The sequence below is a fragment of the Scyliorhinus torazame genome, chromosome 11 (assembly GCF_047496885.1).
Source record: "Scyliorhinus torazame isolate Kashiwa2021f chromosome 11, sScyTor2.1, whole genome shotgun sequence".
Classification (NCBI taxonomy): Eukaryota; Metazoa; Chordata; class Chondrichthyes; order Carcharhiniformes; family Scyliorhinidae; genus Scyliorhinus; species Scyliorhinus torazame.
This window is the reverse complement of record NC_092717.1, coordinates 247,679,724-247,697,293: the sequence shown is the minus strand read 5'-3', so window position 1 is coordinate 247,697,293 and position 17,570 is coordinate 247,679,724. Positions and strand designations below refer to the sequence as shown.

Sequence of the window (17,570 nt, the reverse complement as noted above, 5' to 3'; positions counted from 1 at the left end):
AAAATATCCCATGGCACCTTTTTGAAGAATAAGAGCTGAATGAGCTCCGATATGCTGGATCACACTTGCCCCATCGCTCACAACATGGACTAGTGAGCGGTCAAACCCTCCAGCACCGACAAACAGTGGCAGCTGTGTGATCCTCCACAAGGTGCACTGCAGTTAATCACCAATCCTCTTACGGCAGCACCTTCCAAACCCACGACCTCTGCCATCTAGCAGGGCAAGAGCAGCAGATACCTGGGAACCCCACCACCTGGAGGTTCCCCTCCCAGTCACTCACCGCCCTGACTGAAATATCAAAATATATCGCCGTTCCTTCACTATCGCTGGGGAAACATCCTGGAACTCCCTCCCTAACAGCACAGTGGGTGGACCTACATCTCAAGGACTGCAGCGGTTCAAGAAGGCAGCTCACCCCCACGTTCTGAAGGGCAGCTAGGGATGGGCAATAAATGCTGGTCTGACCACGAGGCCCACATCCCGTAAATGAATAAAAAATATTTTTTTTTATTCCATTCCCAATTGCCCCGGAGTCAATTGAAATTAATAAATAATTCTTAGAGAACACCCAAAGTCTTTGGCCCTTGGCTGCACAATAACTAGAATCACCAGGTTTGTAAAGATGAACACAATTCATTTAATAATAACTGTAATCAAATATGCTAGAAATAAAACAGGTTAACTACTATCTAATTCTTCACTACCCACTTAAACTTGTCCTACCCTCTGTACACACACACACACACACAAACAAGACAAATAGAGAGGGGAGGAGAAAGGGATAAAAGTCTTTGTTTCAGGTGGTTGTTTTATAGCACACCTTCCTTCAATCTCGGCCTTCGTGGTTTTCACTGTAAATTCATGCAGATTCTGTGTAAAGCTGTGGTTTTCTGGAGCAGCCACGAGAGAGAAAGCAACTTCTTTCCTCTGAGCAACGGGGACTCCAACTGCCCTTCCCCTGGCTCTCTGAAAATCACCGCCCTCCGGCAGGACCTAATCACCGTCTGTTACCAGGCAGAATACAGCCATTTGGCCAATTCAATTCACTGGGCAGCACGGTAGCATTGTGGTTAGCACAATTGCTTCACAGCTCCAGGGTCCCAGGTTCGATTCCGGCTTGGGTCACTGTCTGTGCAGAGTCTGCACATCCTCCCCGTGTGTGCGTGGGTTTCCTCCGGGTACTCCGGTTTCCTCCCACAGTCCAAAGGTGTGCAGGTTAGGTGGATTGGCCATGATAAATTGCCCTTAATGTCCAAAATTGCCCTTAGTGTTAGGCGGGTTTACTGGGTTATGGGGACAGGGTGGGGGTGTGGGCTTGGGTAGGGTGCTCTTTCCAAGAGCCGGTGCAGACTCGATGGGCTGAATGGCCTCCTTCTGCACTGTAAATTCTATGATAATCTATGATTGGCCACCAGCCAACCAATGGAACCGAGTCCCACCCATCTCTCAGGTGCCGAAAAGTCTGAGTTCTACTTTCCAAAAGCGAGCACTCTTTTGTCATTTTTTGAATTCCTCACTTCCCCTGCTCGACTTAAAGATATTTGTCCATTCACCATCCATGGGTCAAAAAGATAACAGCAAAAATAAAGAAATGGAAAATAAGGGACGCAACAGGAAGGGCCCTTAAACTTAATTGATCAGGTCATATTTGCTATGCGTGGGAGCTTGCTATGTGCAAATTGGCTGCTATGTTGTCTTCATTACAACAGGGACTACACGCAAAAAGTATTGCACTGGGACCCCTTGAGGCTGTGAGTGGCGCTATATGATTACAAGTGTTTCTTCTTTCATTGTAAATTATGGAAATACACGCGTTCTAATTTTAGTTCATTCATGGGATATGAGTGTCACTGGCATGCGTAATAAGACAAGGCTTTGAACTCCAAATGATGGCATTTATTAAAATAATGCAATGTATTTTTAAATGGTCAAATCCCTTTGCTTCTATCTCATGGGAAATAACACTGAAAAGAGACACATGTTGTCAAAGCTTTTTTCTTGGACTCATCAGGACAAATGCAAGAATACCAAATTTCAGACAATCACAGCAGTTTATAGTGCAGGAGAAAAGGGTGCTGATTGGCCCAGGAATTGCCAGGGAGAAAGCTGCTGTTTGATTACATCAGCCAATCTCTGGGCTGTGTGACCAGACATTGATTGGACCAGATCTGGGATTGCTCAATTGTGCAGGCGACAGTAAATCTTTTTGGACTGACGGTAGCATCCCATTGGTGGGAAATACAGCTCGTGTGGCCACTGGCTAGCCGCAGAATGAGACGGCTTGCTTCACGTGGTGTTTACACTTTTGAAAAAACGGCAACAACAGGTCTCTGTTTTAAGCAAACTGAATTTCTGTCTTACCAAGGGACTAATGGTGAATCTGCCAATGTCATTTGTGCATAGGGCTGATTGAGAATGTTTTAAAGCTGGCTCTCAAGCAGATTAACAATGGTTCTTTGCACAGTCAATGTTTGTGAATTGCACCCGTGCTTCCTCGCCCTTGCTGGAGCAGATTGGATTGTTAGCTAACAGCACAGAAGAAGTGTTCCGAAACCCTTCGAGGTCCCATTGCCCGATGAGGTTGCTGGTGGCCTGGAGGCATTCTAGTTTGATAAGATTGTCAGCAAATTCTCTTGGAAATCCAACCAGCCTGTTAAAGGACAGGGTCAACTCCTCTAACTGCTGGAGTCCTTCAAAGACCGGGAGGGTACTGAGGTTGTTGCTGTCTAAATGAAGGTAAAGTAGTTTTGGATTATATTTGAATATGCCAGCTGCCAACTTGTCAATGAAATTGTCGGAGAGTTTCAACACCTGCAACGCTGCCAAATTGGAAAGGAAATTATTCGGCAGGAAGGTTAATGAATTGTTGGACAAGTCGAGTTTTAATAGTTTTGTTAAGTTACCAAAGAGCTGAGGAGGAAAATTAATGATGCCGTTTCCAGAGATGGTCAAGTACTGTAGATCGTCCAGACGGGGAAATGAAGTTGCTGTGAGGTTTTTGAGCCTGTTGCCGTCAAGGCGCAAGTCGGTTAGCTTGCGATGGTTATTGAAAAATCGGGAAGGCAGGGAGCGCAGGTCATTGTTCGACAAGTCAAGAACTTCAAGGAGAAATAACTGGTCAAAGCCAGTTTCTGGGAGAGTCTTTAGTTGGTTATCATTGAGAAATAGTGTGTCCAGCTGAGGGAGATGCTTGAATGTTTCTTGGAACACTACTAACTCATTGTTGGACAGATCCAAATAGGTTAGTTTGGCAAGTGACGTCACTGGGGGAAACCGTCCTAACTTGTTGTTGGCCAGGTTTAGCCAGGTGAGATTTGAAAGGTTTCCAAGTAGAATTTCCCCGAGTTCCGACAAGTGGTTTGCAGACAGGTCCAAGGTCTGCAGTTTAAGCAGAGGTTCGAATGTGTAGTTTTGAAGATGGAGGCGATTGTTTGATAAGCCAAGATAGCTCAGGTTTGCGAAATCTCCGAAGGCGTTGTGAGGGATGCTGATCAGGGAATTCCTGTCCAGGAACAGCGTCTCTGTTCCAGATCTGATGTAAGGCGGAATATTCTGCAGAGCGAGGCCGCGGCAGTCGACAAGTTTTGGATAACAAAAACATTTTTCTGGACAGGCAGAGCTGACCCCTATCCCAAGCAGAATGATCAGGAACTGCATGATCTTCTCCATGGGTCCCTACAGTGGAGAGATAGAGATTTGTTAATGCACACACAGCTTTCAGAGAGCAGTGGCTTCAGGGCAAATGGTAGCATTTTAACTCGTTTCCACCCATACCGCGGTGTTCACCCTGTGGCTGTGTAGTTGCAGATTACAACATTGATGAGAATAACCTATCCACCCACTGTAAACACTGCGTACACACTCTGTCCACACTGCGTACACACCATGTCCACACTGCGTACACACCATATCCAGACTGTGTACACACTCTGTCCACACTGGGTACACACCATGTCCACACTGCGTACACACCATGTTCACACTGCGTACACACCATATCCACACTGCGTACACACCGCGTCCACACCATGTCCACACAGCGTACAGACCGTGTCCACACTGCATACACACGTGTCCACACTGCGTACACACCATATCCACACTGCATACACACCATGTCCACACTGCTTACTCACCATGTCCACACTGCGTACAGACCATGTCCACGCTGCGTACACACCATGTCCACACTGCGTACACACCATGTCCACGCTGCGTACAGACCATGTCCACGCTGCGTACAGACCATGTCCACACTGCGTACACACCATGTCCACACTGTATACACACCATATCCACACTGCGTACAGACCATGTCCACGCTGCGTACACACCATGTCCACACTGGGTACACACCATGTCCACACTGCTTACACACCATGTCCACGCTGCGTACAGACCATGTCCACGCTGCGTACAGACCATGTCCACACTGCGTACACACCATGTCCACACTGCGTACAGACCATGTCCACGCTGCGTACAGACCATGTCCACGCTGCGTACACACCATGTCCACACTGCGTACACACCATGTCCACGCTGCGTACAGACCATGTCCACGCTGCGTACAGACCATGTCCACGCTGCGTACAGACCATGTCCACGCTGCGTACACACCATGTCCACACTGCGTACACACCATGTCCACGCTGCGTACAGACCATGTCCACGCTGCGTACAGACCATGTCCACACTGCGTACACACCATGTCCACACTGCGTACAGACCATGTCCACGCTGCGTACAGACCATGTCCACACTGCGTACACACCATGTCCACACTGCGTACACACCATGTCCACACTGCTTACACACCATGTCCACGCTGCGTACAGACCATGTCCACGCTGCGTACAGACCATGTCCACGCTGCGTACAGACCATGTCCACACTGCGTACACACCATGTCCACACTGCGTACACACCATGTCCACACTGCTTACTCACCATGTCCACACTGCGTACAGACCATGTCCACGCTGCGTACACACCATGTCCACACTGCGTACACACCATGTCCACACTGCTTACACACCATGTCCACGCTGCGTACAGACCATGTCCACGCTGCGTACAGACCATGTCCACACTGCGTACACACCATGTCCACACTGCGTACAGACCATGTCCACGCTGCGTACAGACCATGTCCACGCTGCGTACACACCATGTCCACACTGCGTACACACCATGTCCACGCTGCGTACACACCATGTCCACGCTGCGTACAGACCATGTCCACGCTGCGTACAGACCATGTCCACGCTGCGTACAGACCATGTCCATGCTGCGTACACACCATGTCCACGCTGCGTACACACCATGTCCACGCTGCGTACAGACCATGTCCACGCTGCGTACAGACCATGTCCACGCTGCGTACACACCATGTCCACACTGCGTACAGACCATGTCCACGCTGCGTACACACCATGTCCACACTGTATACACACCATGTCCATGCTGCGTACAGACCATGTCCACACTGCGTACACACCATGTCCACACTGCGTACAGACCATGTCCACGCTGCGTACAGACCATGTCCACACTGCGTACACACCATGTCCACACTGTGTACACACCATGTCCATGCTGCGTACAGACCATGTCCTCACTGCGTACACACCATGTCCACACTGCGTACAGACCATGTCCACGCTGCGTACAGACCATGTCCACACTGCATACACACCATGTCCACACTGTGTACACACCATGTCCATGCTGCGTACAGACCATGTCCACACTGCGTACACACCATGTCCATGCTGCGTACACACCATGTCCACACTGCGTACACACCATGTCCACGCTGCGTACAGACCATGTCCACGCTGCGTACAGACCATGTCCACACTGCGTACACACCATGTCCACACTGCGTACAGACCATGTCCACGCTGCGTACAGACCATGTCCACGCTGCATACACACCATGACCACGCTGCGTACAGACCATGTCCACGCTGCATACAGACCATGTCCATGCTGCGTACAGACCATGTCCATGCTGCGTACACACCATGTCCACAATGCGTACACACCATGTCCACGCTGCGTACAGACCATGTCCACGCTGTGTACAGACCATGTCCACACTGCGTACACACCATGTCCACACTGCGTACACACCATGTCCACACTGCGTACACACCATGTCCACACTGCGTACAGACCATGTCCACGCTGCGTACAGACCATGTCCACACTGCATACACACCATGTCCACGCTGCGTACAGACCATGTCCATGCTGCGTACAGACCATGTCCATGCTGCGTACAGACCATGTCCACGCTGCGTACAGACCATGTCCATGCTGCGTACACACCATGTCCACCCTGCGTACAGACCATGTCCACGCTGCGTACAGACCATGTCCACACTGCATACACACCATGTCCACGCTGCGTACAGACCATGTCCATGCTGCGTACAGACCATGTCCACACTGCGTACACACCATGTCCACACTGTATACACACCATGTCCATGCTGCGTACAGACCATGTCCACACTGCGTACACACCATGTCCACACTGCGTACAGACCATGTCCACGCTGCGTACAGACCATGTCCACACTGCATACACACCATGTCCACACTGTGTACACACCATGTCCATGCTGCGTACAGACCATGTCCTCACTGCGTACACACCATGTCCACACTGCGTACAGACCATGTCCACGCTGCGTACAGACCATGTCCACACTGCATACACACCATGTCCACACTGTGTACACACCATGTCCATGCTGCGTACAGACCATGTCCACACTGCGTACACACCATGTCCATGCTGCGTACAGACCATGTCCATGCTGCGTACAGACCATGTCCACACTGCGTACACACCATGTCCACGCTGCGTACAGACCATGTCCACGCTGCGTACAGACCATGTCCACACTGCGTACACACCATGTCCACACTGCGTACAGACCATGTCCACGCTGCGTACAGACCATGTCCACACTGCATACACACCATGTCCACGCTGCGTACAGACCATGTCCACGCTGCATACAGACCATGTCCACGCTGCGTACAGACCATGTCCATGCTGCGTACAGACCATGTCCATGCTGCGTACACACCATGTCCACAATGCGTACACACCATGTCCACGCTGCGTACAGACCATGTCCACGCTGCGTACAGACCATGTCCTCACTGCGTACACACCATGTCCACACTGCGTACAGACCATGTCCACGCTGCGTACAGACCATGTCCACACTGCATACACACCATGTCCACACTGCGTACACACCATGTCCACACTGCGTACAGACCATGTCCACGCTGCGTACAGACCATATCCACACTGCGTACATACCGTGTCCACACCGCGTACACACGTGTCCACACTGCGTACACACCATATCCACACTGCATACACACCATGTCCGCACTGCGTACACACCATGTCCACACTGCGTACACACCATGTCCACACTGCGTACACACCATGTCCACACTGCTTACTCACCATGTCCACACTGCGTACAGACCATGTCCACGCTGCGTACACACCATGTCCACACTGCGTACACACCATGTCCACGCTGCGTACAGACCATGTCCACGCTGCATACACACCATGTCCACGCTGCGTACAGACCATGTCCACGCTGCATACAGACCATGTCCATGCTGCGTACAGACCATGTCCATGCTGCGTACACACCATGTCCACAATGCGTACACACCATGTCCACGCTGCGTACAGACCATGTCCACGCTGTGTACAGACCATGTCCACACTGCGTACACACCATGTCCACACTGCGTACACACCATGTCCACACTGCGTACACACCATGTCCACACTGCGTACAGACCATGTCCACGCTGCGTACAGACCATGTCCACACTGCATACACACCATGTCCACGCTGCGTACAGACCATGTCCATGCTGCGTACAGACCATGTCCATGCTGCGTACAGACCATGTCCACGCTGCGTACAGACCATGTCCATGCTGCGTACACACCATGTCCACCCTGCGTACAGACCATGTCCACGCTGCGTACAGACCATGTCCACACTGCATACACACCATGTCCACGCTGCGTACAGACCATGTCCATGCTGCGTACAGACCATGTCCACACTGCGTACACACCATGTCCACACTGTATACACACCATGTCCATGCTGCGTACAGACCATGTCCACACTGCGTACACACCATGTCCACACTGCGTACAGACCATGTCCACGCTGCGTACAGACCATGTCCACACTGCATACACACCATGTCCACACTGTGTACACACCATGTCCATGCTGCGTACAGACCATGTCCTCACTGCGTACACACCATGTCCACACTGCGTACAGACCATGTCCACGCTGCGTACAGACCATGTCCACACTGCATACACACCATGTCCACACTGTGTACACACCATGTCCATGCTGCGTACAGACCATGTCCACACTGCGTACACACCATGTCCACGCTGCGTACAGACCATGTCCACGCTGCGTACAGACCATGTCCACACTGCGTACACACCATGTCCACACTGCGTACAGACCATGTCCACGCTGCGTACAGACCATGTCCACACTGCATACACACCATGTCCACGCTGCGTACAGACCATGTCCACGCTGCATACAGACCATGTCCACGCTGCGTACAGACCATGTCCATGCTGCGTACAGACCATGTCCATGCTGCGTACACACCATGTCCACAATGCGTACACACCATGTCCACGCTGCGTACAGACCATGTCCACGCTGCGTACAGACCATGTCCTCACTGCGTACACACCATGTCCACACTGCGTACAGACCATGTCCACGCTGCGTACAGACCATGTCCACACTGCATACACACCATGTCCACACTGCGTACACACCATGTCCACACTGCGTACAGACCATGTCCACGCTGCGTACAGACCATATCCACACTGCGTACATACCGTGTCCACACCGCGTACACACGTGTCCACACTGCGTACACACCATATCCACACTGCATACACACCATGTCCGCACTGCGTACACACCATGTCCACACTGCGTACACACCATGTCCACACTGCGTACACACCATGTCCACACTGCTTACTCACCATGTCCACACTGCGTACAGACCATGTCCACGCTGCGTACACACCATGTCCACACTGCGTACACACCATGTCCACGCTGCGTACAGACCATGTCCACGCTGCGTACAGACCATGTCCACACTGCATACACACCATGTCCACACTGCGTACAGACCATGTCCACGCTGCGTACAGACCATGTCCACGCTGCGTACAGACCATGTCCACGCTGCGTACACACCATGTCCACGCTGCGTACAGACCATGTCCACGCTGCGTACAGACCATGTCCATGCTGCGTACAGACCATGTCCATGCTGCGTACACACCATGTCCACGCTGCGTACACACCATGTCCACGCTGCGTACAGACCATGTCCACGCTGCGTACAGACCATGTCCACGCTGCGTACACACCATGTCCACACTGCGTACAGACCATGTCCACACTGCGTACAGACCATGTCCACGCTGCGTACAGACCATGTCCACACTGCATACACACCATGTCCACACTGCATACACACCATGTCCACGCTGCGTACAGACCATGTCCATGCTGCGTACAGACCATGTCCACGCTGCGTACACACCATGTCCACGCTGCGTACAGACCATGTCCACACTGCATACACACCATGTCCACGCTGCGTACAGACCATGTCCATGCTGCGTACAGACCATGTCTACACTGCGTACACACCATGTCCACACTGTATACACACCATGTCCATGCTGCGTACAGACCATGTCCACACTGCGTACACACCATGTCCACACTGCGTACAGACCATGTCCACGCTGCGTACAGACCATGTCCACACTGCATACACACCATGTCCACACCGTGTACACACCATGTCCATGCTGCGTACAGACCATGTCCTCACTGCGTACACACCATGTCCACACTGCGTACAGACCATGTCCACGCTGCGTACAGACCATGTCCACACTGCATACACACCATGTCCACACTGAGTACACCTCATGTCTGCACTGCGTACACACCATGTCTACACCACGCATACACCATGTTCACACTGCATAAACACCATGTATACACTGCGTACACACCGCGTCCACACCATGTCCACACTGCGTACACACCATGTCCACACTGCTTACGCACCATGTCCACACTGCTTACACACCATGTCCAGATTGCGTACACGCCAGTCAATTGCATACACACCATGTCCACTGCATACACACCATGTCCACACTGCGTACAGACCATGTCCACACTGCGTACAGACCATGTCCACACTGCGTACACACCATGTCCACACTGTGTACACACCATGTCCACACTGCGTCAACACCATGTCCACACTGCGCACACACCATGTCTACACCGCGCATACACCATGTTCACACTGCATAAACACCATGTCTACACTGCGTACACATCATGTCCACACTGCGTACACACCATGTCCACACTGCGTACACTCCATGTCTAGATTGCGCCACAGCATGTCCACACTGCATACACATCATGTCCGCACTGCGTACACATCATGTCCACACTGCGTACACATCATGTCCACACTGCGTACACACCATGTCTACACCGCGCATACACCATGTTCGCACTGCATAAACACCATGTCTACACTGCGTACACATCATGTCCACACTGCATACACATCATGTCCACACTGCGTACACACCATGTCTAGATTGCGTCCATACCATGTCCACACTGCATACACACCATGTCTAGATTGCGTCCACACTGCTTACACTCCATGTCCACACTGCGTACACGCGTTGTCCACACTGCGTACACAAAATGTCCTCACACTCTGCACATATTTATGTGCACATGACCTCCACACGTTGCAGTCACTACAGATGTGCTACATTTCAAAATCATGAACATTTTGTGAAAGTCCAGGAATCTCATAGATCCCCAAAACAATCAGAAAACTTGGTGCATTCGACGTTGCTGCTACAGTGGCAATAAGTAATTCAAACACTAAGGAAAAGAGGTAAAGTGAAGATTTAATGAAAGATTAACAGCATTTCTGAGTAGTTGAAATGACCAGTTGCGTGGTAATGGTCTCATGATACTCTTGATAAAGAGCATGTTTCACTCGATTGGCCTGAGGCTGTGAAAGGTACTGTCTAAATCCTTCTTTCTCAAGAGTCGCCACACTAAGTATTGGAAATTTGTTTACGAAGTATGAAAAGAATAAGGAAACCCTGTCCAATTTAACATCCCCTTATTAGTCCCATATAAATTGCAATATGATTCTGTTTCTGTCTACGGGAAATGAACAAACGCTGTTCAGCTATTCTGTGCTAAAATAAAAATTAAAGTCACCGATACTCACGAATGAAACCTGCGTCTGTAATGCAAAAGTCTTCAAAACAGATTATTTAAAACTGTCAGCACCACTGCAGAAAACATGTTCTTGGCATATTTGTTCATGAGGTTAATGTCCCTGGAACCATCGTCAGTTATTTATACAGCCTGTTGCCTAAGAGGGAGGGATTCAACAGATCAAGGTAATCTCTGCAGGCTTGGTGTTTCCAGTTGTGAATTAGGTTTCTTTATTCATTCATGGGCTGTGGGCATCGCTGGCTGGGCCAGCATTTATTGCTCATCCCTAATTGTCCCATGAGAAGGTGGTGGTGAGCTGCCTTCTTGAACCGCTGCAGTCTGTGTGCGCTTAGGGAAGGAGATCCAGCATTTTGGCCCGACAGTCAGGATGGTGAGTGGCTTGGAGGGGAACCTGCAGGTGGTGGGGTTCCCAGGTATCTGCTGCTCTTGTCCTTCTGGATGGTAGAGACCCTGGGGTTTGTAAGGTACTGAAGAAGGAGGCTTGATGAGTTGCTGCAGTGCATCTTTTGGAGCTGCACTCATCCAGGCAAGTGGAGAGTATTCCATTACACTCCTGATTTGTGCCTTGTAATTGGTGAACAGTCTTTGGTAAATCAGGAGGTTTACATTACATTACCACTGCAATGAAGTTACTGTGAAAATCCCCTCGTCGCCACATTCCGGCGTCTGTTCGGGTCACAGAGGGAGAATTCAGAATGTCCAATTCACCTAACAAGCACGTCTTTCGGGACTTGTGGGAGGAAACCGGAGCACCTGGAGGAAACCCATGCATACCTCAGGAGAATGTGCAGACCCCGCACAGACAGTGACCCAAGCGGGAATAGAAGCCAGGACCCTGGCGCTATGAATCAACAGTGCTAACCACTGTGCTACCCGGTTAGGATTTAACCAAACTCTGAGCAGCCGTAAGATTTCACTGAGCTCTCTCTTTCTCCACCCAAATGAGGAAGTGAACCTCTGCTTCCATTTCTGAATGATGCTACCCAGAATTTCCATTCACTGATTAAGAAAAGAATTGTGTCCTGTATGTGAACTTACAATCATTAATCGTTGCAACACCGAACTATGACAGCACAGTGTAAGGGTCCGTCCAATTTATTCCCTTATTTCAAACAAAGAAGAAAGACAAGTACAGCACAGGAACAGGTCCTTCGGCCCTCCAAGCCTATGCCGACATTTTTCTTTTATTTTTGTTGTTACATTTTTTGATCCATGGATGATTAATGGACATCAGGGATCAGTGTTCGGCCCACAATTTACATAGATGATTTGGAGTTGGGACCAAGGGCAATGTGTCCAAGTTTGCAGACGACACTAAGATGAGTGGTAAAGCAAAAAGTGCAGAGGATACTGGAAGTCTGCAGAGGGATTTGGATAGGTTAAGTGAATGGGCTAGAGTCTGGCAGATGGAATACAATGTTGACAAATGTGAGGTTATCCATTTTGGTATGAATAACAGCAAAAGGGATTATTTAAATAAAATATTAAAACATGCTGCTGTGCAGAGACCTGGGTGTGCTAGTGCATGAGTCGCAAAGAGTTGGTTTACAGGTGCAACAGGTGATTAAGAAGGCAAATGGAATTTTGTCCTTCATTGCTAGAGGGATGGAGTTTAAGACTAGTGAGGTTATGCTGCAATTGTATAAGGTGTTAGTGAGGCCACACCTGGAGTATTGTGTTCAATTTTGGTCTCCTTACCTGAGAAAGGACGTACTGGCGCTGGAGGGTGTGCAGAGGAGATTCACTAGGTTAATCCCAGAGCTGAAGGGGTTGGATTACGAGGAGAGGTTGAGTAGACTGGGACTGTACTCGTTGGAAATTAGAAGGATGAGGGGGGGGATCTTCTCGAAACATATACAATTATGAAGGGGATAGGATAGATGCGGGCAGGTTGTTTCCACTGGCGGGTGAAAGCTGAACTAGGGTGCATAGCCTCAAAATAAGGGGAAGTAGATTTGAAATGAAAATTGCTTATTGTCACAAGTAGGCTTCAAATGAAGTTACTGTGAAAAGCCCCTAATCGCCACATTCCGGCGCCTGTTCGGGGAGGCTGGTACAGGAATTGATCCGTGCTGCTGGCCTGCCTGGGTCTACTTTAAAAGCCAGCGATTTAGCAGTGTGCTAAACCAGCCCCTTAGGACTGAGTTTAGGAGGAATTTCTTCACCCAAAGGGTTGTGAATCTATGGAATTCCTTGCCATGTGAAGCATTTGAGGCTCCTTCATTAAATGTTTTTAAGATAAAGATAGATAGTTTTTTGAAGAATAAAGGGATTAAGGGTTATGGTGTTCGGGCCGGAAAGTGGAGCTGAGTCCACAAAAGATCAGCCATGATCTCATTGAATGGCGGAGCAGGCTCGAGGGGCCAGATGGCCTACTCCTGCTCCTAGTTCTTATGTCGCTTTAAGGTAAGCAGTCTGAATCTTTAATTCAAACAGGAAGAATCGGATGGCTGCGCTGGTTTAAACAGAAGCTGCAGACTCGCCAGCATCAGTGACAGAGAAATGGGTTAGGACTCGGGTTCGATTGATTGGCTGGTGGCCAGTCCAAAAGGCTGTGCTCTGCCCGGTAACAGGTGGTGATTGGATCTGATCCACTGGAATGCTTTTCAAAGTCCTGAGTTTGGTTTCAGTTTTGATTCTGGAAGCAAGAAGGAGTCAATACTTTACTAAGTTTCGCCGGAGAGATCCAGCTAACTCCCTCCAGAAGGCCACTGTGAGGGCTGAGAGTAATGCATTTTTAAACTACAGAGAATCTGAATGAACAGATCTACAAAGAAGATAATTCCATGTCGCAAATCAAAGACTTTAATGTGAAGAAAAGTGTGCTAAAGATCATCATGTGGAACCAGGACTCTTCCTTCCCTCCACTTGTGATTTTTACCCTTTTCCACCCTTTTGTGTTTGTTTGTCTTGTGTATATGTGTAGGGGGGTGGCAAGTTAAAGTGGGTATTAGCTTGTTGTTAACCAGTTGTATTTTCTGGTTTTCATGACAGTTCTTTTTATAAACAGTAGTTGTGTTTACATTTACAAACCTGTTGACTGTAATTATTGGGGGTCAAAGATTTTGTCAATGTATTTACATTGTATATATTGTGTTGCCCTGTTTCGTATTTTCTTTTCATGTACAAAATGTTTGAGCTGCACACAGAAAAATACTTTTCACTGTCCCTCAGTACACATGGCAATAAATAAATCCAAATCCTTCAAAAGTTACTTAATTGGCTGTAAAGGGATTTATGAGTGAAAGGCATTAAATGGAAACCGGGAACACTGTGGATGCTGGAAATAGGAAATAATTTTTTTTAAATGCTGAAATTATCAGCAGTTTGTCTTCCTACATTACTTCAATGACTGCACATCCAGAGTAATTGGTTGTAAAGTGTTTTGAGATGTGGGGTGAATCGCAATCTTTCTTCACGCTTTGACAAAGGGTTATCTGAACTCGAAACGTTAGCTCTTTTCTCTCCCTACAGATGCTGCCAGACCTGCTGAGATTTTCCAGCATTTTCTTTTTGGTCTCAACCTTTCTTTCCTTGACTGTTTCCCTCTCCATTTATGGTGTGAGACCTGCTGAGTATTGTCTGCATGTTTTTGTGTCTAATACTAATTCTTTCCCTCTTCCTTGTTTCTTTGGGCAGGATTCTCACCTCCAAATGGGGGCAAATGCAGATGTGGGTGGACACAGAAACACACCCCAATAACCCAGAAGCATTCCATGCCAGTGGTATATTCCTGGAGACGAGATTGGGTGAGGCCAGGCTTTCCGCCCACTTGCTGATCTACTTCAAGGCTATTCAGGGTCAATTGTCAGAGGCAATGTGAAATGTTCTTGTCGGTCTCCGGACATCGGGGACTAGGCTACCTACCTCGAGGCAGCCTCCCAGTGGCAGGCTGGCGTTGGGGCTTGCCCTGCTTGGCTGGCGACAGCTTCGGCCTCAGGTCCCCTGTGCCATGGCCCCCTCTCCACAATAGTGGTTTGACCGCTGAAGGAATCTTAAATTTATAGGGATCTTAACCTGTCGAACTACGCCAAGTTTGGGGGAAGCTTAGTTGATGAATCAAGTCCTGGCGCAATACGACAAGTTGTAAGATTTGTACTATTTATAGACTGTGTTAAGTTGTTCGATTCCTTGTATTATTCGACTGTGTATAGTTGAAGGAATTTATATCATCTCTGCTATTCGGTTATCAGTAGCACTTTGCGAATACTGGAACTCAGCAGAAATTTGCAGTATAAACTCCTCAGGTGCCAAAAAGAATTGTTTTATTTGTAGTCGCTTGATTACAATTTGAAAGTCATTTAAAAGGCAATTCGTAGACAATTCGAAGCTTTCAGAGAATTACAGACATTATCTTTCTTTGCTTAGGCAGACAGCTCGAAAGTAACTTTTAAAAGGTCAAAGTCTGGCAATGAAACATGAAGAGAGAGAGAAAGCTAATCTTCAGCTAAACTCAAACTCAAAGTCAAAAGTGGACTAACATCACTGACACAGACTGTTAAACTGACAGAACCCCCAAACCTAACCTAAAAACTAAACACTAAAACAAAACTGGAGACTAGAATCAAAGGCAAAAACTGACTAAACTAACAGAAAGACAACACAGCACAACACACCTTCAAAGACAATAAAACCACAGACAACACACTAAAAACTAAACTTAACCTACAAAGACAATACTCACAAAGACAACAAAACCCAACCTAACCTAAAATGGCCGGGAGAAACTTTTCAGTTATACACTTTCATATCTGTCTTAAGTCATCTAATTACACCCCAATATAATCCTAATTGGTTTGGGTTAGACTCAAACACATTTGATTTGATGGCAAGCCGTCCATCTTCAATGTGCAACATCAGCTTTTCTGACCTAGCTGTTATCTGCATTGTGAACAATGGTGCCTTCATGTTGCTGTGTATTCAATCCCTTGGCCTTGACAATTAGCACAAGACAGTGTCAAATTATCTTGCAACTGTGCTTTTTTTAATGTCACACTGTCTTTGAAAATATGCATCTGCCAGAACAACGGACTTCAGTAAAAGTGAATTATGCTGTATAAATGGGTATTAAAAACTGGGGCTCAACATTTATGCTTAAACAGCTATCTTTTACCTATACCAGTTGTATTTGAAATACTTGGCTTCTGCAGTCCAGCTTTTAAAATAGAAAAATTGATTCACCCGAGGAAGGAGCTGCGCTCCAAAAACAAGTGGTTCCAAACAAACCTGTTGGACTTTAACCTGGTGTCAGACTTGTTCAAATTGAACAGTGTAGAGAGTGGCGCCTCTCTCTGGAGGCTGCAGCTCCTGTATCCGGTGGGGCCTCCAGCGCCCGGGCTAGGCCGCTGCCCTGAATTGGGGGCCGGGCCCAGCCACAATCCAGAGTCTGGCCAAAGCAGGTGAGCTCCACAATCCCGCTGCTTCTCTCTCTCTCTCTCCCATTTCTTTCTTTTTCTCTCTCGTCCCTCCAGCACCTCAATGTCCCTCCAGCACCTCAATGTCCCTCCAGCACCTCAATGTCCCTCCAGCACCTCAATGACCCTCCAGCACCTCAATGTCCCTCCAGCACCTCAATGTCCCTCCAGCACCTCAATGTCCCTCCAGCACCTCAATGACCCTCCAGCACCTCAATGTCCCTCCAGCACCTCAATGTCCCTCCAGCACCTCAATGTCCCTCCAGCACCTCAATGTCCCTCCAGCACCTCAATGACCCTCCAGCACCTCAATGACCCTCCAGCACCTCAATGTCCCTCCAGCACCTCAATGTCCCTCCAGCACCTCAATGTCCCTCCAGCACCTCAATGACCCTCCAGCACCTCAATGACCCTCCAGCACCTCAATGACCCTCCAGCACCTCAATGTCCCTCCAGCACCTCAAAGACCCTCCAGCACCTCAATGACCCTCCAGCACCTCAATGACCCTCCAGCACCTCAATGACCCTCCAGCACCTCAATGTCCCTCCAGCACCTCAATGACAATCTTTCTGAGCAGCAGCTCTAATGACGGCCACCTCACCGCGACCTCTCACCTACCATAAATGCCGCCCATGCGCAGAGCCAAACCGTCTCACCTTTGACCCAAGCGCTCGGCGGGTTTCCGCTTCCGGCGGCCGCCATTTACAGCGGAGC

General features: G+C 48.9%; 1 protein-coding gene across 1 annotated transcript; it reads right to left on the bottom strand.

Annotated features, from left to right (window-relative positions):
• Positions 1–1,877: 1,877 nt before the first annotated feature.
• Positions 1,878–17,556, bottom strand: LOC140385904 (uncharacterized). The gene is made up of 2 exons (XM_072468543.1): positions 17,475–17,556; positions 1,878–3,678 (listed from the first exon to the last, which is right to left on the bottom strand). Exons 1-2 carry the CDS (start codon positions 17,475–17,477, stop codon positions 2,446–2,448), a joined length of 1,236 nt encoding a protein of 411 aa, XP_072324644.1. The 5' UTR covers positions 17,478–17,556; the 3' UTR covers positions 1,878–2,445.
• Between the last annotated feature and the right edge of the window lie 14 nt (positions 17,557–17,570).